Raw genomic sequence first — 24,464 nt, forward strand, 5'->3', positions numbered from 1 at the left:
GTGCCTGGGTAGATAAGAAGTCTATTGCGACGGTAAGACGGAACGAAGGCATTATTTTCTCGATTTAGTCAAAGTTTATTAGTCCAGTCCAAAATCCATCCACCATCCCCTTCAGCCCAATTGCGCGTGGTCGGTGGTCGGTGGTTGGTGGTCAGCGGCAAAAACGTCATGCCTTCTTTTGCCGTAGGTAGCTTCATCGATCGCTAAGCGCGTCAACTTCAAACACCAAGATGTTTGAGCTTCGTAGACAAACATTATAGAACTGGTCAAACCTCGACTGAATTTTCACAACGGGAATCATTTTTCAATCAATTCGAAGCATGTTATTCACTCACCACACGGGCTGGAACCTTATTATCAGCGAAGAAACGAAACACTGCGACTGAACAGTTTCTATGAATAGATTCCCCCCCTCATTGATCTTTATAAGGATCGTTGGAATTCCAACTCAGACACAACCCTCTAATTCCCTCCAAGAGGCCTAATACTTCAGAAAGTCTCAGAAAATGGACGAGTTTACGGCAAATGCGTTTGCGAATCGTGATGATCCTATCCCGGTGATAAGATTGGACCCTACCGACGACCTTGATGACGATGTGGAGGATGCAAACGGAGTGTCTAAGAAAGAAGGCACGCGAGAGAGACTGAGAAGACATAAATCGGAGTTGAAGGAGAATTTCAAAAAGGCACACAGCAAAGCTTCGGAAACTTCGGCATCTGTACAAGACAGACTCCTTGAAAAGTACGTCGAAACTCTACATTGTGACGTTGGCCATCCTAGGACTCTGCTGATGACAATAGATTATTACAACAGGTAATACCAATTGAGGATCTCGGCGAAAATGGAAAAGATGCGACTATTACTGCTCCAAATTTTGTTGAGCGACCTGCTTTCAATATAACGACCATGTCGAATAATTTCAGAAGATTCAATGCTAGAATAGGAGTGGTTTTCGTCTTCCAAGCCAAAGTGATACGTCTACTAAGCTGGAAACAATGGTCGCATACTCTTTCATTTCTTGCAGTATATACCTTCGTCTGCCTAGATCCATATCTTCTTACCGTTCTTCCATTAGCGGTTCTCCTCCTCGCAATCCTCATACCTTCCTTCATTGCTCGTCACCCTGCGCCTCCCACAACTATAACCACGGACTCGTTCACATATTCCACAACAGGTCCACCAATAGCCCCAGCTCCAGTTGTTAAACCCGTCAAAGAGCTTTCTAAAGATTTCTTCAGAAACATGCGCGATCTCCAAAACTGCATGGAAGATTTCTCTCGCCTCCACGATACAGTAATTGCCCTAATATCCCCTTCCACAAATTTCTCCAACGAACCATTGTCATCTACCTTGTTTCTTTTCCTCGTAGTAACAGCGGCATTTATGTTCATCGCTTCTCATCTCATGCCATGGCGCTTTATCTTCCTCACAATAGGCTGGACCATTACGTCTCTCGGCCATCCAACCATCCAACGCCAAATGATCACAACACATACAGCAGTCGTACAGCCGCGTGCGAAACCTCTCCAAACTAGCCTTGAAACCTTTATTTCCCATGATATCATCCTCGATTCCTCTCCCGAAACCCGCGAAGTAGAAATCTTTGAGCTCCAAAAGCTTTCCCGTGCAGGCGAGTGGGAACATTGGGTATTCAGCAGCTCACCTTATGACCCTATGAGCAGTATGCGAATCGAAACTGAGCGGCCAATCGGCTGTCGTTTCTTCGAAGATGTAAAGAGTCCAAGAGGTTGGGAATGGAGCGAAAAGAAATGGGCGCTGGATTTGTGGAGTAGGGAATGGGTTGAAGAAAGAATTATCACAGGTGTAGAGGTGGAAACAGAGGGTGAAAGATGGGTTTATGATATCAGGTATGAGGGACAGGAGGAGGATCCTGTAGGTGTGATGGATACGGGAAGTAGTAGTAATGTAGGAAGTGTGAGAGGGAAGAAAGGGGTACCGGTTAGTTGGGAGGAAGCGAGTGAGGTTGACGGGGCTGGTAGGAGGGGAGAATGGAGAAGGAGAAGATGGGTTCGAATGGTTAAGAGAAAGTGGGAAAATCATGAAGCGGAGGTCGAAGATGAGAAGAAATAGTTGATGAATACTTGGGTACTATGATTTTATGAAATCCCGGTGTGGATAAATGGATGGTGTTTGGGTAGTATATGATTTTTAGCGTACAAGTTTGGGCATGAATGGGTTGGGTACGGGATTGAGAAAGAGGCAATAGGATTGGGAATGGGGGAATGGAATTTGGGGTTAGGCATATATATATACCATGGTGCAGGCTTCACCAACTTGCATTTGTTAGTCTACACATCTGTAGACAGATTTCAGCAAGCAAATTAACATAAATTACAAGAAAATTAGCGAAGTTTGTACTCCAGTGAGGTCAAGTGTTATACTACTGTTGAAAGGGGCTTTAAGAATAACATTCTTTTCTGTATCCTATTATCGGTAGTCTAAGCATTATCATGCGCAACATATCACCATAGTAACAACACTTTATCGGTGTGGTGTATATAATATGCAGTATACAAGCATCATCTCCATCTACCCCACTATGATCCTCATCCTCATCCTCGGTCTTATTCTTCCTTCTCTTCTTTATTTGTAGAATATAACCAAATATCAGAAGCCAATAGCCCCGCACTTCGCACATCTCGTTCTTCACTCACTCACACATGTAAAAACCCCACTATGTTTTTGATCACCTCGTACTGCGTCTGTCGAAAATCGTCTGTGATCAATGTATTCTGCGCGGCTTGGAAATTGAGAAGTTGTTTTTTCTGCGGGGTCCACGGGGGCCAGGTGAGAGTTTGCGTTGTGTTTGTTGCGTTGGTGCTTGTGTCTGCGTTGGTGGTAGGGTGGAAATTGTGATTGTCGTCGGGGCTGCCGTGTCCGTGATGATTCGCGGCAAGATTCGGATCGAGAGTGTGCAGAAAATTGAGGTAGTATTTCTGGATCGATTGTTGGGGAAACCCGAGGGATTGGCCGTAGACGACGCCAATGTCGCTTCCGTGATAGGTGCCCAGAATGGGGGTTCCGTAGCCGTAGCTGGAGAGGTAGGAATACATTTTTACGTTCCGGTGGGTGTTTGCTGAGTAGCTGAGGAAGAGGCGGCGGGAAAGTGTGAAGACGAGGTCGCCGAGGAGGGCGGCTAGTCGTTTGTATTGTGGGTAGATGTTCCAGTTTGTGCCGGTGTTGAAGGGGGAGCCGGAGGAGGGATCGTCGGGGTAGGAGGCGACAAGAGAGGCGATTTTAGAGGGGGGTGCGGAGGGGAAGAAGATGTTTTGGAGGTAGGTGGTTAGCAGGGCGGTGGTGGTGAGGTTTGTTTGGGTGAGAGCGAAATATGTTCCTTCGTCTTCTTGGTCACCGATTATGAAGGGAACGGGGGCGAATTGGCCGTGGGAAGCGAGGATTTCGGGGGAGGCGGGGAGAACGCCGTTTTTGTGGTCTGGACGTGGGAGGTAGGAGAGTGCGAGGGATGTGTAGGATGTGTAGGAGGGGGGAGAGAGGGTTGCGGAGAGAAACGCTTCATAAGGAAGGGCTCGGAGACATTTGAGTGTGTGGGTGGAATTTTGACAACCGCCGGCGAGTACGACTTGGTCGTATACTGCTTGTGCGCGCGGACTGTCGACTGTTTCGGCGGGAGTGATGGATCCGGAATCCATGATTGCGCCGCGGAATAAGGGCTTATGTTTGTAATGATATTGGCCGCCATAGAGAGCCATTTGGTCAAATACCGAAATTGAACCTGCGGATTCACCCCATATGGTGACTTTGTTGGGATCGCCTCCAAAAGAAGCGATGTTGTCGGCAACCCATTGGAGACCCAATCTTTGATCTAACAAGCCGAGATTGGAAGACCCATCTTTGAAGATCTCGGAACCGGCGAGGAAACCAAAACCTCCTACACGGTAGTTTACAGCCACATAGATGAAAGGTTGGGCACTAGAAATGGAGGTTTGAAGAAGTTGTGTTGCGTCGAAAGATTGGGTGGAGCCGCCTGCGAAAGCACCACCATAGATCCAAAAAAGCACGGGGAGTTTAGAGTGTCGGGTGATGTTTGATGGACGTTGGATGTTGAGCGTTAGACAATCTTCGCCGACGGGACCGGAGGCGGAACCTTGGGGACAGGCTGTTGGGACATTGGTTGCTTGGATAGCTCCCAGGTGTTTGGTGATACTTTTGGGAGGCTTTAAGCGGAGGGATCCAGTAGGTGGTTGAGCATAGGGTATTCCCTTGAATGTGTCAATTCCTGATGTGCTAGATCCGATGATTCTGGCATGTGATATTTGAACTGTAGGTGCAAATTGACGCCTCTCTGGGGCCGGTAGGGCTGAAGTGAGGGAGATTAAGAGCCATGTGGCGATTCTCTGGAGATGCATATTGTTCAATTTCAAGGACAAAGACTTCCGCTTGAAATACAGTTCCCACAACGATCAATGAATCATTTTGATAAAATTTCAGACAGAATCAGAACTATATACCCCATATCCTTTCAGTAAACGCGGGGAATATGCATAGAAGCTATTGCTGCACCCCTCCAAAGCCATTGCCCTGAATTTGGTCAATCCCCGGCTTGGTATGCATCGGAAACTGTTCCAATTTGAGAATGATCTGAGATGGAAAACTTCATTGGGATCGCAGTTACACCACCAGTGGGTGTGCGGACTGACAGGACACTACAAAAGTTGACTTGGAAATATCTCGTAAAATATTCATTCATATATCTTACGAATCATTACGATGATTTATTAAAATTTGAACAATGAAAATACAGAATTTGATATCAAACAATTGAGGAATTCAATTATTAAAAATATCGCAAGTTGAAATTGTCCCGTCAGTCCATACACCTACTGGTGCACCCATAACTTTTATCCGGCATCTGTTGCCACGAGAATCAAAAAGAAGTGCAAAATGCAGAGTGCAAACTGCATTAATCATACACACAAATGGATATCACTAGATTTCCAATAGTAGAGATGCATGTCAGATAGACCGATTTGACGGATACGATGAATACGATGTCATTGGTCGATCTGGGAGACAACCTGGTAGGCTAAATGGTTCACCCGAGGTACCTTCTGTCTTCTCCGCGTTCGCACTTTGTCACCTTTCTTGCTGTTGTTGTCTTGGAGTGGGATGTATCGATTGTCATGCGAGCCATGATCAAGACTAAAATTTCCAATCTTGGGCTTAGGGAAGTGTACCCCGCAAATTCTCATTGGGGTTATGTAGTGTTTGTAAACGAGGTACTAATCCTCTAAGCGATACTATAATACATTCCACATACACTGCCTCCTTCTGCAAGTGTTGATTAGAATGGAATTGAAAGAGCATTCAAAACTGAATGTCAGTCAGAAACGGATAAAGCATTTCCATAGATTTATGGTGGTATTCAACAACAGCATTGAATTTATTAGATATCTGATGCGTGGTTTCTCCGGTGAGCCTCTATGCGGCTTACAAAACATGCACATTAGTACAATTCGTCCCGGTGAGGTATGAGTAAAGCTTACGGAATGCTCTGTTAATATACGACGATGCAAGTACAGTTGAATTTGGTGTCTTTAGCTAATACTATCCACCTCGTTGCAGTGTACTTATCTGACGTCAGTGACGAGAGTACGGATTGATGAGAAGAAATACTGAATCCACACAAGTGAAGTGTACAATTCATATATCCGAAAGTTTTGCATTGCAGTCCGAACATGCTAGTAATTCGACAACGCCAATTGGTTGATTGAACCTCGGTATTTTGCCCCCGTTCCCCAGGTTTCGGTACATTCTCCACTGCAAACAGTAATCACGGCGCGTTCCAATGGTTCCGGATCCCCAGGTTATGCTGACTCTGTATCTCCCTTTTCTTCTCCTTCCATGCTTTGATTCTCTCATTTATTGTCTTATCTCGCGCCGAAACTAAATACTATCATCCATTCACATTTCTTCAATACATCATAATGCCTCACCACACCCTCACACGAGACGAAGTCTCCAAAAACAACACCGAGGAATCTCTCTGGTTTATAATCGACAGCAAGGTCTACGATGTCACTGAATTTGTCGATGCTCATCCAGGAGGAGAATCCGTCTTGAAACAAGTTGCTGGCACAGACGCAACTGAAGCTTTCTATAACCTACATCGACAAGAAGTCCTACAGAAATACTCGAATCTATGTATTGGCACAATTGAAGGCGAGAAGTCGCAAGTTATTGAACAGAATGTCGGGGATTTGAGTGTCGTGCCATACGGAGAACCTACATGGTTAACTCCCCAATTTAAGAGTCCTTATTACAATGAAAGTCATAGGAGGCTGCAAAAGGCAATGAGAGTTTTCACAGATCAATATGTTACACCTGTTGCTCAGGAGTGTGAAAAAACTGGGGCACATATTCCACAACATTTGATTGATCGAATGTCGAAGATGGGGATCTTACATATGAGATTAGGCCCAGGAAAACATTTACATGGTGTCAATCTTATGGACGGCGCCGTTAAGGGGGAGGAGTTCGATTATTTTCATGATATGATTGTTGGACAGGAGATGGTTCGCGCTAATGCAAGAGGATTTCAAGATGGTAACATGGTTAGTTATTAATCCGCATTTTTGTGTAGAGTCTACTCTATGTTCAAAGCATGGCTAACACTTAATCTCAGGCTGGTATGACCATTTCCCTAACGGCAGTTCTTCAATTTGCCAACGATGAGGCATGGAAAAACAAAATTGCCGCAGAGGTGTTTAGTGGGAAGAAGAAGATTTGCTTGGCCATCACTGAAGCATTTGCCGGATCTGATGTCGCAGGCATTCGAACAACCGCAGAGAAGACCAAGGATGGCAAACATTACATCGTAAATGGTACTAAGAAATGGATCACCAATGGAGTATTTTGCGATTACTTCGTAACTGGTGTTAAAACAGGTACTATTAAAGATGACTTTTCACACTGCTCAATCATATACTAACACTCTTTAGATAAGGGACTGTCTGTCGTATTGATTGAAAGAGGCGAGGGAGTAGAGACAACACCAATAAAAACCTCCTACTCACCTACAGCTGGAACTGCCTACGTCACCTTCGATAACGTAAAGGTCCCAGTTGAGAATCTCTTGGGAGTAGAGAATAAGGGTATCCACGTTATCCTTAGCAACTTCAACCATGAAAGATGGATGATGGCTAGTGGTGTCACTCGCATGATGCGATTAGCAACAGAGGAATGTATTAAATGGAGTAATCAACGATTGGTATTTGGCAAGAAACTGACTGATCAGCCAGTCATCCGACAAAAGTAGGGTTTATTCCCTCAGCTGCAGATGAAACTCCCAACTGACTTTTCTAGGCTTGCTAAGATGATATCTCACTGTGAGGCGACCCAAGCATGGTTAGAGAATATCACATATCAGATGACTTTGATGCCATACAAACAACAAGCGACTCATCTCGCAGGTCCGATCGGTCTCCTTAAGATGTTCGCTACCCGCTCAGCCCATGAATGTGCAGATGAAGCAGTGCAGATTTTTGGTGGACGCGCACTTACTCAGAGTGGGATGGGAAGAACCATTGAGATGTTCCATAGAACGTGAGTATCCATGTTGTGGAAATTTTCGCCGGAAAAACTCGCTAATATCTTATAGATACAAATTCGATGCTATCTTGGGTGGAGCCGAGGAGGTGTTGGGCGATTTAGGAGTCAGACAAGCTCTCAAAAACATGCCAAAGAGTATGTTATAGATCATCATCCAGACACCAGGGGCAGAAACATTGGGAGAAAAGCACGTAATCGAGACATTCCAAGATTGGTATAATATAATTAGAGCTAAACAGCTGAATGTGGTATAATATGATTCTCTCAGACTTTATATTCAGTACGCTCCCGATGACCGAAAAGGGATAGCCGAACTTGTTGTGTATTGCCTGGTAATATGAGGGTATGAGAGTGATTGTATGAGCGTGATTGTATGATACGGATTGGGGCAATCATAGGCTTGGGGATAGGTCACAAAGGGTTTCCACTTCGTATCCACCCTCTCATTCCCGCAGGCTCAAAAACCGTGTATGCAGTGCGCACCCACCTAAATCGTGGTAGGCGACTAAGAAATCTGTTAAACTACCTAACCAATGTTATCTGATATGTTGGATTTGAATAGACTCGGAATATGGATAGCATCGCATCAACCCTACTTATGAAGGTCACACCAATACGTAACATATATGTAGCCAAACCAATTCGCTCCCATTCATCAGGAACAGGGATAATTTTAGAAACTCTTACCAAATGCTTATCGCTCTTATCGGAAGGACCCCGCCATCCCCCATTCCTGTTTTGGTGTAATAGCAACGACCTACCTATTCTGTAAGCTTTAGCCGATGATTCACTATACCAAAGTGATTTGAGATTGATATTTGAAGCTTTGTTAGTGGAGTGAGGAGATAATTAGACGTTAGTTTGTTTCCACTCTTTGAGCTTTTCAGATACTCAAATAGCTTTTTGTTAGCCACTTCCCAAGCTTGCCTAGCTATTCTACTTCTCCTGTCAGCAAGCTCTTGTATGGCAATACTTCATCAGTCAACTTAAATTACTCTGCCAGCATGTCTAATAGAGTCAGAGACCTTCCGTGGCCATCCACAATACCAGACGACGAATATGCTGAAATAGCTGCTGGTCTTCCTGCAAAGGATGAACCGTTCATTAACAAGTACCTTGGCGGGAGAGAAGCACTTATAGACCAGGAGAAACAGCAGCGCAGTGGTTCGTAATATTCTTTATGCTATCATTTCCTCACTTTGCTTATATTCTTGACAACAGACTATGCATTCAGATCTGCCCTCTCACCTCTTGCGCAAGAAGCCTGCAACATCGTCTCCCGCATCCGTCTTGAAGAACAAGCCTCAACGTGGACCTCGCAATTCGAAGACCATGTCGCGCAAGAAACGGGGAAGAATATATATCCAGGTATGATGTTCAGTCTGGCGAAGGAAAGGATGGAGAAGACGAAATTATGGCAGATCGTGAAGAAGATGCCAAAGGGCGCACTTTTGCATGCGCACATGGATGCGATGGTCGACTATGATTTTTTGTTTGAAGAACTGCTGAAGACGGAGGGCATGTGCATTTTCTGTGATAGAGCTTTGGATTCCCCCGAGAGTAGAGAGGCAGGGCCCTTTAAGTTTAGGTTCAGGAAGAAGGGAGATGGAGAGGGAGCGGAGATTTGGAAGGAGGGGTATAAACCATTTAGCTTTGTGCCCTTGAAGGATGCCGCGGAGGCTTTTCCTGAAGGCGGACGAGAGGGATTTTTGCGTTGGCTTCGGAGTCGATGCACTATTACTGATACTGAGTCTATTGAACATCATCATGGTGTCGATGCAGTCTGGAGGAAGTTCTCTTCGGTTTTTACGATCTTGAACACAGTCATCTTCTATGAGCCTATATTCAAGGCATTCATGAAGAGAATGATGCAGACTTTACTTGCCGACGGTGTCAAATGGGTGGACTTACGACTGGCTTTTACATTTTTTTATTACCGCGAAGGCCAAGAGAAAGCAGATGATACATACAGCAATATGTTTAAAGTTTTCGGAGAGGAAATCGAGAAGTTTAAGGCATCAGAAGAGGGTAAGGGATTCTGGGGAGCAAGGATGATTTGGACCGGTCTTCGAGTTTTGGATACAAGAAAGATCGTGGAAGATATGGATGCTTGTTTAACCATCAAGATGACTTACCCGAATCTCATATCTGGATACGATCTTGTCGGTCAAGAAGATGCTGGAAGACCATTGAAAGATCTTTTGCCGGAGCTTTTCTGGTTCAAGAAACAGTGTGCGCAAGAAGGAGTCGAAATACCTTTCTTCTTTCACGCTGGAGAATGTCTTGGTGATGGTAGCGATACTGATCAGAATCTCTTCGATGCCGTTCTACTCGGAACTCGTCGCATTGGTCATGGGTTTTCCTTATACAAGCATCCTTTATTGATTGACTTGGTCAAAGAAAAGAAGATTCTCGTGGAGAGTTGTCCAATCTCGAACGAAGTCCTTCGCCTCTGCGCTTCGATCATGTCACATCCTCTACCAGCGCTTCTTGCACGAGGAGTCTCCTGCTCTCTTTGTAACGATGACCCTTCGATTCTTGGTCAGGATGTTAATGGTATGACGCATGATTTCTGGCAAGCTCTGCAAGGCTGGGATAATCTTGGACTTGCTGGCCTAGGTTCGTTGGCCGAAAATAGTGTAAGATGGGCAGCTTTCGAGGATCAAAGCGCTGGTAAATGGTTAGAGGATGTTAAGGAAGCTTCCATGGGAAACGGTGTGAGGGCGAAGAGATTGCAAGAATGGAGCGTGGAGTGGGAACAGTTTTGCTTATGGATAGTAACGGAGTTTGGAGATGACGAAGATAGTGCGAGAAAAATCAGAGAAGATGGAGATGGTCCATTGGCTGCTCAAGATTAAACTGAGTATGTCCGATGATAATGCAGTCCTATTCGGAGTTGATGGGGTTTGTCAGGAAAGCATGTGCATTCAACACGGCGATTTAGGTCATGATTAGGGAGGGTCACGATACCCTCGATTGGAAGTCGAAATTCAACATTATAATCATATTTATTTTATATATATATATATATTTCAACCAATGCTATGCAATTGTGTAGTCGGACTCGTACAGAAGTTAAATGGCTCCAAGGCTCCAAGGTTCCCCCATACATTATGGTCATGCACGAGTGTCATTATCGAACTACCTACCTATAGTAATCCTGTTTGTACAAATTGCAATTTACACTTCGAATAACAAGTATTCTGGCGTGCGTTTTACATATAGTCGTTGGATATATAGTTTTAGAGCCCGTCTTACAGAATGGTCTCCCTACTCTCTCCTCTTCCGTTTCTCTTTCAAAAGCTTATTCTGGTCAAATCCTCCTTCCAAACCTTCTCGTCAAACATCAAAGAGCCCCAGACTATATCATATGATCATACATGGACACTAACAAAACACATGAGGTTAGCTTTGTATACAAAACAGAGGTATAGTTCTATGTAAACCTAGTGTAGAGCAGAAGTGCCTTTACAATATACAAAATTCCAAAACCTCTGCATGATGACTTTCTCGTAGGCTCTCAAACGTAGCAGAAATGGCTCGTGAAATTCCCCTCTGGGCAATCGTGCTCGTAGAATAAATATACTGATTGGCTCGACAAGAAAAACGAATCCAACCATCCAGCCAATGCTGTGTACATGAATAAATCCACGTCAGTACCAGTAAGCCATACCCGCACGAGGAAACTTAGTGGTCTCTTATCGATAAGGATATCGCCCGAAAACAATCACTCGCCCTCGCAACCCACATACATCCTGGGTAGGTTATCTTCTACCTAAACCAACCTTTCCATCTTTCCACCTCCAATCCATTACTGAACCATTCCAAAGTACCTACCATTACGGTAGGGAATCTTCATCAACAGTGGCAAAGGTCGGTTGACCAATACATTCACCGATTATTATTGATATATTTGACTGTAGCGACTTGAAAGATCTGAGGGTACGGTCAAGTATGAATCCCATCTTGCCCCGGACAATATCAGTGCACGAGGTCGACGTCAGGAGTCGCCCTTTCTCTTCTTAAGACAAAACCATCTATCAGATACGCCGAAACTTCTTATTTTCTTCCTTGCCAGTGTTCTTTAAGACATTCTTGCTGAGAGGCGTTGATTTCTTCTAATAACTTTTAATAACTCCTTGCCTAACGAAGTCGCAAGCAACAATGGCGTCTTATTTCCAATTATCCTCGATGCCCAAACGGTTGCTGCAATATGCGCTTTCGAGTTTGGAAGTCTTCGAGACGGATGCATTGGATTTAGAAAATTTGGATATTGCGTGGGGGAAAAATAGCACGTTTGAATTTAAGGATGTTGGGTTGAGATTAAAGGTACTTATTCTATTAATTTGATGCCGAGGATAAGGATGCCATGCTAATGTGCGAGATGTAGAAACTCGAGACTTTACTACAACTTCCTTCCACGATCGCATTAAGTAAAGCTAAAGTTTTACTGCTGCGGCTCACGATACCGGTCGATATATATAGTAGCCCGATATTGGTCGAAGTTGATGGAGTGGATGTGCAGTTGAGGGTTAGGGAGGAGAAGGGTGTATATAATCCACGGACGAACCATGACAGGTTCAGGAAGAAGTCGACATCGAAGAACCAGGGGCTAGATCCTACACTTCCAACTGCAGAGGATCTCGCGGCATCATTTCTACAAACGGAATCGAGAGAAGAGAAAGAAGAGTTGGAAGCCGCAATTCTTGGGGAGACGCAGGATGTGTCAGAGTCTGTTACGTCTAATGAAGGAGGAGATTCACCTGTTGGAACTGGAACGGCTCTCTCGCTACCGGCATTCATGGCTAGATTCTTGCAGGGCATTGTGGACAGGCTACAAGTAAGGGTGCATGGGATTACCTTCAATGTAGATCTTGATATTCCTGCAGAAGGACCCACGTCAAACCGTACCACGGATCCAGTAACAGTTCAGTTAAAGATTGACGATGTCGATATTGAGGGAGTTACACATGATATTGAGTCTACCCAGACAAGAGGGGGGAAGGACATAACATCATTGTTCAAGGAGGGAAAGAGACTGGTCTGTCTAAGCAATATTCAAGGAGCACTTATCACAGAGGCAAATCTATTTCAGACACTCTCTCGATCATCCTCGGTTGTATCGCCAGTACCTCCGCACTCTGACATAACAGAACCTAGGAGGGCTGCCGAAAAGGAGCGATCATCAGAAGAAACACAAGTTATGTCTGTGGAAAGTGCTGGTGGATTTGATCGAGTGGCTTCTCCTAGCCCCCCATCATCTCCTGCTTCGTCACTACGAGTCTCCGAATCCTCACTGCCGGAAATAAAACGTCCTTCGCCACCCTTGAGGCCCGTAAAAACCTCGCCATCGGTTAAAGCTTCGACTGTTGCTAATGACAGTGGACAATTCGATGATGCATCAGAAGATGGCCATTCCAGTCCTTCCGGGAGTGGGATTGGGGATGTCGACACCAGCGAGATGGGAGATAGCTTGCTTCAAAGCTCGGCAATCCTTGACCAAGTTACCGACTCCCTACTTTTGGACCACCCTGAGGGAAACGATATGAGATCTTCACAATCACAATCTGAACATAGCACACCTGGCGAAAATTCACGCACTTCGACGCCAAGGGCCTCTGCTCATATTTCCTCGCCTTCTAGTCAGACACCAGAATTTAACGCATTCCATAGCGTTAACAGGGCTCACAATATGTTACAATCTACCATGCTACCACCCAGAGCTCATACTAGATTCTCTGTGGAGCGAATATCTCATTCACAGCCAACACTTCCGCCCACTACCGCGCCACTTGATCGGACTTATTTAGTTCAGCAGTCTAGAGTTCCATCGGAAGATTCTATGAGTGAGAGTAGCAGCTCAACTTTCAATGAAGAGATAGGAGATGATCTTGCGCAGTCTCAATTATTCAGTCACGAAGAAGCTGAGAGCATGTACATGAGTGCAGTCTCATTTACTTCTGCCGCTCCAATTCCTGGCGGGTGGGCAGATTCAGGCACTGAGAGCGAAGATGCAAGGTCTCCACCACTCACTCCAACGGACTATAATTTCCGAGGGGAGAAGCTCGACAATCTTGAAAACGCTCGCCATTATATTCCTTCGGATGGCGCATCAGATATTGATTCCCTTGAGAAATCCACAATCTTGCCCTTGAGGCCACTACATGCTTCGAGTAGGAGCATAGGTTCTATGCGCTCGGAAACTCCACGCCAGTCCCGCCTCTTACACAAAGTTTCAAGTGATGTTTCGGTGAAGTCCACCGTTACTTCTGATGACTATAATCGAATGACGAAGCAGATCTTTAGCCTTGATCAGGTCGCTATTTATATTCCGGCGATGAATGATCCTTCTTCTGATCCTGTAGATGCAGCTGCTGAATCAGCACTCTTTGGCAGCACGTTCGATGGCCATAGTGACTCACACTCAAATACAATGGATCTTCCTGGGGCATTTTCTACTCATCTACCTAGAGAGCAACGCTCCCGGTCATCGCCCAAACCAACACCGAGAGTCCCAACACAGCCACCACAGAAGCCTGAGGAGAACAAATCAATTGAGGTTGACGTGGGAAATTTACTGGCTCAATTTGATATATCTATAGGCAGACTCATATATAAGCTTGTTTGCCAAATTCAAGAGTCTATGAAAAAGAAGACACAAGCGGCCACTGTATCAAGCAAGCCTACTTCTAGCTCTCCTGAACCTCATCTCAGGGTCAGTGCTCAAACTGTATCACTCAAGTTCTTGGAACATCTTAAGGGTACATTGGGTTCACGGATTGCAGAACCACAGACGAAGGCATTGGATTCGGATGTTCTTCTCAAGACCACAATCAAGGGGCTCAATGTCTCTAGAAATCCTTCGGACACTACTACCAAGACTAGCGTAACACTGCAAAAGTTTATTTTTGGCTACGCTCAAGAAAATATTGTTTCTTTTGACGCAGGTCTTCAAATGAGAGCTTCTACTCGTGATCTTGCTGCTTCTGCTGGCATCGATGTGTCTGCCAACATATACCAAAGCCATGATGGCACTCGATTTGAGGTTCACACTTTGCCCCTACATGTGGCGGTTGACCTACAACATCTTGATGAGACATTTAGCTGGTTTGGTGGATTGAGTAGCGTACTCAACCTTGGTAGCTCGATGGCTTCGAACACGACAGTCATTTCCAGCCCAGTGATAAAGCCGAAGTCAAAGGGCGTGAAATTCAACACACCTATTGAACCTGATGATCAAACAATGGCAGTACAAAACAAGGCAGATGTTAGGATTGGCGGGTTGATTCTTGACTTGGTAGGCACTGAATGCAGCGTGGGAGTTGAAACTTCTGCTGTGAAGTTGATCAGTCGCGAGGAAGGAATCGGTATTGGCATCGACAAGATCAGATTATCCGGGCCACACCTCAGGCACTCTGTTGACGACCCTGCTATTGTGATTGACGTTTCTACGACGCGAATTGAGTTCCTGAACGCGCCTAAGGACAACGATATAGATCGATTGTTGGCATTAATCGCACCATCAAATTCAAAGTATGATCAAGATGATGATATCCTTCTTGATACTCTACTTCGTCAACGACAACAAGGATCTGTGCTCCGACTTACTGTGGACGATCTACAGGCCAAAATTGGTAGGTTGAACGAGTTGAGTTATCTTCCAGAATTGGGTGAAGAGGTCGCAAGACTTTCCACAGTTACAAAGTATTTACCCGACGATGATCGACCGGGTCTTTTGTCCTTGGTCAAGATCAAGAAGCTCGGTATCGATGTTGATGTCAACAACTCTGTGGGGAGTCTACAACTCAAGGCTACTGATTTGGATATGGCGCAGATCCCCATACCATCACTGGTAGCATTAAGTGTCGGCACGGTTTCTGCATATCGAAACTATTCTGAGGAGTTGATCGGCGCGGGCACAGATCAAGTATTCAATAGGCCAGAGTTAAGAATTCCAAGCATCATGGCGCGATTGATTGGTGATGAGATGGAGCCTATCGTGAAAATCAAGCTCTGGAATCTGAGAGTTGAATATCGCGTTCCAACATTGATGGTACTGCTCGGGCTGGCCGATACTGCAACTGGGAATGAAATGTCGGCTAGTATAACAGCGTCAGTCGCTACATTGAGGGACTTAGCCCAACCACAAACTCCAAAAGGCAAAGAGAAAGGTGTTGAAAAACGCCCCGCGTCTAGTAGTAGTCCGGCTAAGCCAATGACCATTGATGTCGTTCTAAAAGACTGCATCGTTGGCCTCAATCCTTTGGGCTTGCCTTCAAAAATACTTGCCGTATTGACCGAAGCACATGTAGCTGCAGTTTTACCAAAGGATCAGAACGCAAGTGTCACAGCTGAGTTAAGCAAGGCTTCTCTTCTTGTCATTGACAATGTTGCTCATCTTGCAAGTACTGTGCAATCAGATCATAACAGGAATTCCTTCAATGGTGGCAGTAATCAAGTGGCAGATCTCACTTCAACGGGCTATGTGTCAGTCAGCTACATCTCATCTGCAAAGGCTACCGTTCTTCTTTCAGTTGACGATGATGGCCAGAATTGTCTTGATGTTGAGTTACGAGATGATCTCTTCGTGCTTGAATCTTGTGCCGATTCCACTCAAACATTGATCAGCGTGCTTGGTAAATTGGCTCCGCCGGGAAAACCACCGAAAAAGGAAGAGAACACTTATCAAACAAAAGTTGTTCCACTTAACAACCTTCTGGCGTCTGTATCAATAGATGCTTTTGGAACTCCCGAAGGTCAATACGAATTCAGCAACGATTTCACAGAGCTTGGGGACTTAACTGAAGAAGGTGAAAGCGAACTCGGCTTCGATTCCGATTACTGTAAAGGTTCATCCGACGATGGGTACAAACAAGCTGTTCTTGATGATGTAGAAGATTCATTAGCATCTCTGAACCTCACCGCACGTGATACTCGGGATGGTGTCTTACTAGACAGCTTTGCGGAAGAGCCAGAAATTGATAACGTAGCTCTATCGTTCCACGAGGATCATTTTGGGACAGGCTCGTCACTGGAGCACTCCGCTCATAGGTGGAACTCAGCTAGGAATACCTATGATACATCAAACTACAGCAAGGTCAAAAAGAGTCCGTTGAGGGTGCGCGTACGAGATGTACACATAATCTGGAATCTGTTTGATGGCTACGATTGGCAAGACACTCGGGATACAATCTCCAAGGCTGTACAAGATATCGAATCCAAAGCCATTGAAAAGCGTGCTCGGAATGAAAGGCGCTCGACTTGGGAGCAGGATATCGATGATGATGAAGACACTGAGCGTGGAACCTTTTTGCTGAACTCAATGTGGATCGACATTCCCAACAGCCGCGATCCCCGTGAACTCGCTGCAGCTATCAATCAACAGCTGAACGACAATGCTACCGAGACGGAGTCAATAGCAACCACGAGTTATACTGTCACTCCGAGTAGACAAGGAGGCGGGCGTGCAGCCAAAAAGCTTCGACTCAATCGTACCAAACATCATAAGATTGCATTCGAGCTGAAAGGAGTCTGTGTTGACCTTGTGACTTTCCCACCCTTGAGTGGCGAAACCCAAAGCTCCATTGACATTCGTGTAAATGACCTGGAGGTGTTTGATAACATTCGTACTTCGACCTGGAGAAAATTTGCCACTTACATGCAAGATGCAGGTGAAAGAGAAAAGGGGTCAAATATGGTTCACATCGAAATCATCAATGTCAAACCTGTTCCGACACTTGCTGCAACTGAGATGGTCATCAAAGTGACTATTCTTCCACTTCGTCTTCACGTTGACCAAGATGCTCTTGACTTTATCACTAGATTCTTCGAATTCAAGGTAGAATCGGATATTGAACCTGAAGCTCCGGGCGAGAAACCATTTTTGCAAAGAGTGGAAGTCAACTCGATTGATGTCAAATTGGATTTCAAGCCAAAGCGTGTCGATTATTCTGGTCTTCGTTCCGGTCGCACGACAGAATTCATGAACTTCATGATCCTCGATGGAGCTGATATGACCCTTAGACATTGTATCATTCACGGTTGTTCTGGGTTCGACAAAATGGGCCAAGTCCTTAATGACATTTGGACGCCAGATGTCAAAGAAAATCAACTTCCCGGTATCTTGGCCGGATTAGCCCCAGTCCGTTCAATCGTCAACGTTGGAAGTGGTTTCAAAGATCTTGTTGTGATACCCATGAACGAATATAAGAAGGATGGAAGAATCGTCCGGAATATTTCCAGAGGCGCTGCGATCTTTGCCAAAACCACGGGTACTGAACTTGTAAAACTTGGTGCTAAAGTTGCCATTGGCGTACAAACCGTTCTACAAGGCGCTGAAGGTCTTCTCGGGCCACAAGATTCCTCTCTCCCCCATGCCAATTCCAGCGATGACGAAGATGAACGCAAGCAAATCTCACTTTATGCGAATCAACCGGTTGGTGTAATGCAAGGTCTCAGGGGCGGGTACGCTAGCTTACAGCGAGATCTGATCATGGCTCGAGATGCAATTATTGCAGTTCCGGGAGAAGTTATGGAAGATGGCAATGCTAAGGGGGTCTTGAAGGCCGTGAGAAAGCATGCTCCTACTGTGATATTGAGGCCAGTGATTGGAGTGGCAAAGGGGGCTGGACAAGTGTTGATGGGGGCTACGAATACTTTGGATAAGAAGAATCTGGAGAGGGTTGATGCTGTAAGTTCTTTTTTTGATGTATTATCTTTGTGAAAAAATAATTTGCTAACTTGATGTTCAGAAATACAAAAAGCATTGAGCTTCTCCCCGTAGCAACTCACTTTTGACAAAGACCATGCAAAATAGGAGGAAACGCAAAACAAACAACCAAAAATATTAAGGGAAGGTTTGAAATTGATATCATGATAAATTTGTTTGAAATGCGAGATTGCACAAGTGCAAGCATAGTGAAGGGGGTTTCTGTATGAGCATTGAGAATGGTGTATTTTCTTTTTCTTGATTACTGGTCGTTCTTCCTTCTCATATAGAGTTGGCGGATGGAACCCGGAGTTATTTTATGGTTCTGGGACTGGGCTAGGATTTTTTATCTACGGATTGGGTGCTCGGAATTGGATTGGGATGGATTATTTAGGATGGGATGGGATGGGACAGTATGCAGACTGGAATGCGATAGGATGCAATTGGGAACAACAAGATTATATTAGATTGGTTTTGATTTTGAATTTTGATGGAATTAAGGAGTAGGTGAGGGGCTGAGGTGAGATGGGTAAGGAGGTATATGAATATATCGTACATGCCTATATATAATTAGATTATTTGGAATGCAATGAAATGAAATGGAATGAAACGAGATGTATAGTTTGTGTATGAGGAGTAGATTTGATCATGTGAATAATGTGAATGGATGGGTGATTAGACTATCATGGGTAGTTTAGGTGGTGGTATTTATCATCTTGCGAGTTCGTTGAGGAGGATGGGGATTGGAGAAAGAGAGAGGGAAAGGGTGGATGGATGTATGATAGAATTGTAGAGATAGGATTGTAGAGAAATGATGGGATATATTATAATGTCTTCTTGTATTATACAGTATCATATCATATCATATATATCACATCATATAGTAAAAAATATGCTTGCTGTCTACTTACTTACTTACTTACTTACTTACTTACTTACTTACTTATACCATTCCGAGTTCCGAGTTCAGAGTTCCAAAGCGCAAAGAGAAAGAAAAGGGAAAGGAGAAAATAATAATAATAAAAGGGCCGGAGGGAGGGAGGGAGGAATTGAGAATTAACTGCGTGCGAAGCGAGACTCTTTCTTCAATCGTCTAATTGAATGTAATGGATTCTTTGTGGTTTGGATGGATCTGGATGGAATGGATTTGAATGGGATGAAAGAATGATATTATGATTATAGGATTTCGGGGGGGGGGGGGAGGGGTTATTGGGTAGATGGTTCCTGGGCTGGGTAGATGTATTGTTTTTGATTAACCTTATGGTATGGGATGTTTGGTGTAGGATTCACGGAATTGTTTGGGGGAGAGGTTATATTTTACTGTTTTTTGTGGCCTCTAGGTAGGTAGGAGGGGTGTTGATAGGGAGTTACGGTTGAGGGAAGGGAGGGATGGGAGTGTTTGAGTTGAATATGTGGTCTAGATTAGCAGGTTGGAGAGTATTGAGATATAATAAGTGTGTAACCATGAGATGTGATTCTTGCTTAGGTTACCATTCGAGATCCATATTTTTCCGGAGACGCTGGAGAAGAAGATAGGATAGCAGATTTGTCACTTTGTTGCATATCTGAAGGTCTTGGTATTAGCTTTATGTGTATATGTTAAGCTAATGTATCTAGATGTAGATATCCGATTAGCGATTCGGGTTCTAGTTTGACGATGCATGGTTCGAAGAGCTGTACAGACGTCGACGGATTCGAGGCGCATATTGCGGTTCTTCGGATATTAACCTTATGGCGGTGCAGATGGATGGCGCATGCATGAAGAAATCGGCAAAGGGAATCGTGGACGGTTTTGATGCCGCTGTTGCCGATCGAATCAAAGGGATTGGGTAATGCAGATTGTATGCAGGATGATCGAAATGGAGAAATTTCTTTCATGGGTAGTGAGTCAGGATACCTTGGGTGTGGAGGAGAGGATTGTCGAGAATTGTCCGGAGTCGTAGTTTGGTGCTGTTGCGAAAGTTCATGTCAAGCTTTTTTGGGGAAAAAATTTGATTCAAAAGTTGGTTGATTATCAAACATATGATGTATGTGGCAAAAGTGTGTTTTCTCGACAGTGTGCGATGCACATCGTACTCGTGGAATAAAGTTTGATGTACTCCACAGGGTCAACACCGATATGCTCCGTTTGGCTTGCAAACTAACAAAATACAAAATGTTAATCGAATAACTAATCGAACAATCGAACACTTGTGGCTATCTCTTTTAGCGTGGTGGCTAGTGGCGCATGGAGTAAATAGCCTCGTCGCGTGGCATGAGTCAGGGTGGCTGAACGGTTTAGAATCCACCCAGTCGTCAGTGTGAAGGAGAAATGCTCGTGGATTTCAAGCACCAGATAGTTTGTTTCCGAATTGCTTCATCCTAAGAGTGCTGTTTCGAAAGTACCTGAGTCGAGGACACGAGAAGGACAGGTGTTCTTTGGTCCAATCACACCGGTACTTGGAAGACTCAAAAGACTCCGAAGTTGCGAAAGAGTTGAGAGATTATACGAGTCCCTAACAGTGTGGTGCCATTGATGAGAGATAAGGCGGAATGGCTTTTCCTGGGAAGTGAGGTTCGGGGTTTAAAGCCTCCTTTTGGAAAAGGGTACCCCCGATATGTATCAAGAAATACTGTAACAACACATTTCCGAGGGCTTGAAATGGCTTGGTTAGATGGGACGAGGAGGAGCCGTCGGTGGTAATATAGTATGGTGTAGGTAGTTATACGAGAGAGCGTATGTAATCAATAATCAAGACTAGCGAATCCGGAATTCGATACAATAAGCAAGGCATTTTCTGGAATCTGGTCTTTTTGTTTATTTATTCAATCAACCATTTGCCGTAATTCGGCTTCTCTTCTCTAGAAAGTACAACGTGCCTAGGTCTGCGTTGAATGATGGAGTTGGCGATTCAGCTCTACGCCATGAACTTTCTTTGAGCTACCGATACTCTACTGGCAGTGTGGGATGAAAGATGGACGATGATCATCTGTTGCCAACCACCAATTTATGATGATCGGTACTGCAATTTAAAGTCATAATTAGATCCCTTATGACTGATTAGTAGGTTCCAGATAAAGCGTTACATGAAGAATACTCCAGACCGAGTAATGACATGAGGACAAAAGCATGATGTGTTGATATATCTCAATCTTCAAATGTCAAGGGAGTTCCTTGGAGCTTTTTGGCTTTTTGGCTTTTTGGCTTTTCGGGTTGTAGAGAGGTGGAGAGGGAGGGAGCAAGGCGAACTCATGGGAGGGAGTGGAGAAAGAGAGAGAGAGAGAGAGGAGTCAAGGAGACTTGGTCGTGTATGTAAATAGATGCACGGTGCGGAAGTAAGAGGGAGATGGCGTGTTTTTAGTAGAGAGGCTAGCTACTTGGTACTTTGTAAGACTAGTCACTCGTTAGCACCACCATGGCCCCATGCTTTCACTGGCGAAAAGGTGGATCTAGGGGACTTTTTAGATCATCATTAGGTTCACGTCGGGTGTTGGATTATTAATCTAATGATCCATTGCTCCAGCGATATGATGGCATCGATAGATACGGTAGATAGATGCATAGATACATAGATACATAGATACATCGATACATACACACATCGATACATCGATGAATAGACACATACATACATACATACATACATACATACATAGACACATACATACATACACCCACACACCCACACACCCATCCATTCATTCAACCGTACATCGAATTCTGAATGGAGCAGCCGAGCCAGTCTTGTTACTTCCCGCCCATCTGTTCCATGATAGCCGTACATACCTAGTTGCCATCCCCATCCCAAATGCGATCTAATTCCCATTCAGAGGCAAAGGTCCTTGTTGCTTGTACATTTAAAATATCACTGATACGTATATACGTATATACATATATACATACATACATATATATATATATACGCATCTCTTCCATCCCTCCCCCCCCCCTCCACCATCACATTCCATCACCACGTTGTCACAACTCACAACTTTACGAAACAAATCCATCGTCTTTCATCGACCCGTCAAGGAATAGGAAGTCGACAACAAACAGTTGCATTAAAAGATAATCCGACTATCGAAATCAAACCCAATAGCCCGATACCGCCTCGACTCCCGCCCTCCAGATAAGACTTTTTAGTCCCAGTCCCAGCCCAGTCCCAGTCCCAGTCATAGTCACCAGTACCAATACTTGCACGGTAGATTACGTTCTCGTCTCCGGTCCTCGTCACAAGACACCCAATCGCATTGTCACCAAGAACCTTCGATTGCTTTCTTCTTACGAATACAAGTACAACGAACACAACCACAACCAAGACAACTAATCTTCTCTTCTTAATCATTTTCCAATTCCATTCAACAATTCTCTTTCTTCCTCAACAGACTCGCTTCAAATTCATCCGTATTCTCATTGATAATCCTCTCAAGTCCTCCTCAATTAACATACTATTAATCATCACCATCACCACCATCACCACCATCATCATCATGTATACCCCTTCAAGCGCCACTTCGTCCAGGTCCGCCTCTCCAGAATTACAATCGGAATCAATGCAAATCTTTGTCAAGGTTTTGTCCGGCGACAGTATGTTGCATTCCCAGATTCATTTATGCATTCTTAAAGTTCCCAACTAACTCGCCATCTAGCTATACCCATAACCGTTCCCGAAGATACCACCATTTCAAACCTCGCCCATCTCCTCTCTATCCGCACATCCTCGCCATCGTCAACACTCCGTCTCGTACACGCTGGAAGACATCTACAGCCATCTTCAACTCTCACCTCGAATAACATTACTCGAGACTCGACAATCCACGTTGCCGGAACATTAAGAGGCGGTATGCCACCGAGGAAGATCAAGTGTAATTACAAGGACTGCGGGGTGGCAGCACAACGAATTGTAGGACACTGTGGATTCTGTGAAGGCGAATTCTGTGGGAAGCACAGAATGTTGGAGGATCACAAGTGTGTGAAATTAGAAGACGTGAGTTGCCCTATCTCCGGTGATGTATCTCCTGAATCTAGTGCTGGGGAATCTGTTCCTCAAGGGGTATTTCATGAGCCTAGCATAGGGAAACAGATTCAATGGTGGCAAGTCGGATTAGGAGATGTGCTCTCAGATATCATGTGTGAAGATGGAATTGTGGGCTGACTCATTTCATCACAGTGCAAGAAGGAATGTCACGATCGAAATGCAGCTCAACTAAATGCCGAGCGAACCCAAGTTATCAAGGGGATTTAGACACCTCACTCTCTCCTGAGAAACGCATCCCGCCCGAGATTATATACGGGGAGACGATGGAAATACTTGTTCAATCGTCATGTTGGCCATCGAACTCTACTGTCCATGGAATCTATGTCGGTAGTTGAGATTTCCCCAAAGTCGCCATTTGCCACTAGCGATACTATATCTCGGGTCAAGATCACCTCTATCCACCCGCTCAACACATCAATTCTTCTACATCTTCGTTTATAATATGGTTTTTAGCGGGCGTAAGGAACTGGCATATTTAACATCTTTGCTTCCATTCCGTCAATTGCGTTTTCAAGTCCATCTATCTCTATTTCCTAGTGGCTATTGGGGAGTTGTGATGGTTTTGATGCAATTCAATGGGTGATTGGCTTTAGGTGTATGGGTGGTAATACAGTTGAGGTTATCTTTCATGGGAGAGATAGGGTCGGTTTGTTATATAGTTTTTGAATCAAGTTACATATCCGCTTTTCTAAAATCTGGCAATTTGCGTATTGCTGAATATTCCTGTTCTGTCGTCATGATGCTGCTAGTTGGCTGTCCTTGACCCCTGTGATTGATGTATTGCACCTTTGAAGTTTTGCGTGAGTATAAGATTTCTATTCAAATAATGGTTTCCTGGCGTTCCTTTTCTTCCTATCATCATTTTAGTCTTTCTAGTATGATCTACCATTTCAACTCGCTTTTGTTTTTTCGCAAGTATTATCTTATCACAACCACCCCTTAAGGTTTACATGGTGACGTCAATTTTAGGGGGGGACTAGGAAGTCATCGATTGTAGTCATATCCGATAAGTGAGAAAGTCTTTTTTTTCTCTTTCAATTACATGAAAACTCGAGAATTTATAATTAACATATAAAGTCGGCTGATAGTTCCTATTCCTCTAGTCAGTGTAATCTAATTTTTCTTGCACTAGTGACTTGACTTGTTT

The 24,464-nt window shown here is 44.4% G+C and overlaps 6 protein-coding genes across 6 annotated transcripts; 5 read left to right on the forward strand and 1 right to left on the reverse strand.

Moving 5' to 3' along the window:
* The first annotated feature begins 229 nt into the window (after positions 1 to 229).
* Positions 230 to 2,352, forward strand: BCIN_14g01510 (hypothetical protein). Its single transcript, XM_001552782.2, has 2 exons — positions 230 to 742; positions 802 to 2,352. The coding sequence occupies exons 1-2, from the start codon at positions 507 to 509 to the stop codon at positions 2,090 to 2,092; spliced, it is 1,527 nt and encodes a 508-aa protein (XP_001552832.2). The 5' UTR covers positions 230 to 506; the 3' UTR covers positions 2,093 to 2,352.
* A 150-nt stretch (positions 2,353 to 2,502) lies between these two features.
* On the reverse strand, positions 2,503 to 4,453 carry BCIN_14g01520 (hypothetical protein). The gene has a single exon (XM_001552781.2). It carries the CDS (start codon positions 4,387 to 4,389, stop codon positions 2,677 to 2,679), a length of 1,713 nt encoding a protein of 570 aa, XP_001552831.1. The 5' UTR covers positions 4,390 to 4,453; the 3' UTR covers positions 2,503 to 2,676.
* Positions 4,454 to 5,817: 1,364 nt separating this feature from the next.
* Positions 5,818 to 7,834, forward strand: BCIN_14g01530 (hypothetical protein). The gene is made up of 5 exons (XM_024697029.1): positions 5,818 to 6,594; positions 6,666 to 6,927; positions 6,982 to 7,294; positions 7,346 to 7,585; positions 7,641 to 7,834. The coding sequence occupies exons 1-5, from the start codon at positions 5,968 to 5,970 to the stop codon at positions 7,735 to 7,737; spliced, it is 1,539 nt and encodes a 512-aa protein (XP_024552843.1). The 5' UTR covers positions 5,818 to 5,967; the 3' UTR covers positions 7,738 to 7,834.
* Positions 7,835 to 8,419: 585 nt separating this feature from the next.
* On the forward strand, positions 8,420 to 10,617 carry BCIN_14g01540 (hypothetical protein). The gene is made up of 2 exons (XM_001552779.2): positions 8,420 to 8,755; positions 8,813 to 10,617. Exons 1-2 carry the CDS (start codon positions 8,596 to 8,598, stop codon positions 10,447 to 10,449), a joined length of 1,797 nt encoding a protein of 598 aa, XP_001552829.1. The 5' UTR covers positions 8,420 to 8,595; the 3' UTR covers positions 10,450 to 10,617.
* A 790-nt stretch (positions 10,618 to 11,407) lies between these two features.
* Positions 11,408 to 18,897, forward strand: Bcatg2. Its single transcript, XM_001552778.2, has 3 exons — positions 11,408 to 11,920; positions 11,982 to 18,281; positions 18,343 to 18,897. Exons 1-3 carry the CDS (start codon positions 11,756 to 11,758, stop codon positions 18,358 to 18,360), a joined length of 6,483 nt encoding a protein of 2,160 aa, XP_001552828.2. The 5' UTR covers positions 11,408 to 11,755; the 3' UTR covers positions 18,361 to 18,897.
* Positions 18,898 to 22,253: 3,356 nt separating this feature from the next.
* Positions 22,254 to 24,009, forward strand: BCIN_14g01560 (hypothetical protein). Its single transcript, XM_001552776.2, has 3 exons — positions 22,254 to 22,866; positions 22,929 to 23,266; positions 23,450 to 24,009. The coding sequence occupies exons 1-3, from the start codon at positions 22,770 to 22,772 to the stop codon at positions 23,522 to 23,524; spliced, it is 510 nt and encodes a 169-aa protein (XP_001552826.1). The 5' UTR covers positions 22,254 to 22,769; the 3' UTR covers positions 23,525 to 24,009.
* Positions 24,010 to 24,464: the final 455 nt, after the last annotated feature.

Source organism: Botrytis cinerea, chromosome 14, assembly GCF_000143535.2.
Source record: "Botrytis cinerea B05.10 chromosome 14, complete sequence".
NCBI lineage: Eukaryota > Fungi > Ascomycota > Leotiomycetes > Helotiales > Sclerotiniaceae > Botrytis > Botrytis cinerea.

Bases quoted from the DNA above. Each gene is read 5' to 3' on its own strand.
- BCIN_14g01510 (XM_001552782.2), top strand. From the start codon at position 507: ATGGACGAGTTTACGGCAAATGCGTTTGCGAATCGTGATGATCCTATC. The intron at 743-801 runs GTACGTCGAAAC...TGATGACAATAG, and splicing joins CAAGACAGACTCCTTGAAAA to ATTATTACAACAGGTAATAC.
- BCIN_14g01520 (XM_001552781.2), bottom strand. From the start codon at position 4,389: ATGCATCTCCAGAGAATCGCCACATGGCTCTTAATCTCCCTCACTTCA.
- BCIN_14g01530 (XM_024697029.1), top strand. From the start codon at position 5,968: ATGCCTCACCACACCCTCACACGAGACGAAGTCTCCAAAAACAACACC. The intron at 6,595-6,665 runs GTTAGTTATTAA...ACTTAATCTCAG, and splicing joins GATTTCAAGATGGTAACATG to GCTGGTATGACCATTTCCCT. The intron at 7,295-7,345 runs GTAGGGTTTATT...TGACTTTTCTAG, and splicing joins CAGCCAGTCATCCGACAAAA to GCTTGCTAAGATGATATCTC.
- BCIN_14g01540 (XM_001552779.2), top strand. From the start codon at position 8,596: ATGTCTAATAGAGTCAGAGACCTTCCGTGGCCATCCACAATACCAGAC. The intron at 8,756-8,812 runs GTTCGTAATATT...TCTTGACAACAG, and splicing joins GGAGAAACAGCAGCGCAGTG to ACTATGCATTCAGATCTGCC.
- Bcatg2 (XM_001552778.2), top strand. From the start codon at position 11,756: ATGGCGTCTTATTTCCAATTATCCTCGATGCCCAAACGGTTGCTGCAA. The intron at 11,921-11,981 runs GTACTTATTCTA...TGCGAGATGTAG, and splicing joins ATGTTGGGTTGAGATTAAAG to AAACTCGAGACTTTACTACA.
- BCIN_14g01560 (XM_001552776.2), top strand. From the start codon at position 22,770: ATGTATACCCCTTCAAGCGCCACTTCGTCCAGGTCCGCCTCTCCAGAA. The intron at 22,867-22,928 runs GTATGTTGCATT...CTCGCCATCTAG, and splicing joins CAAGGTTTTGTCCGGCGACA to CTATACCCATAACCGTTCCC. The intron at 23,267-23,449 runs GTGAGTTGCCCT...ATTTCATCACAG, and splicing joins AGTGTGTGAAATTAGAAGAC to TGCAAGAAGGAATGTCACGA.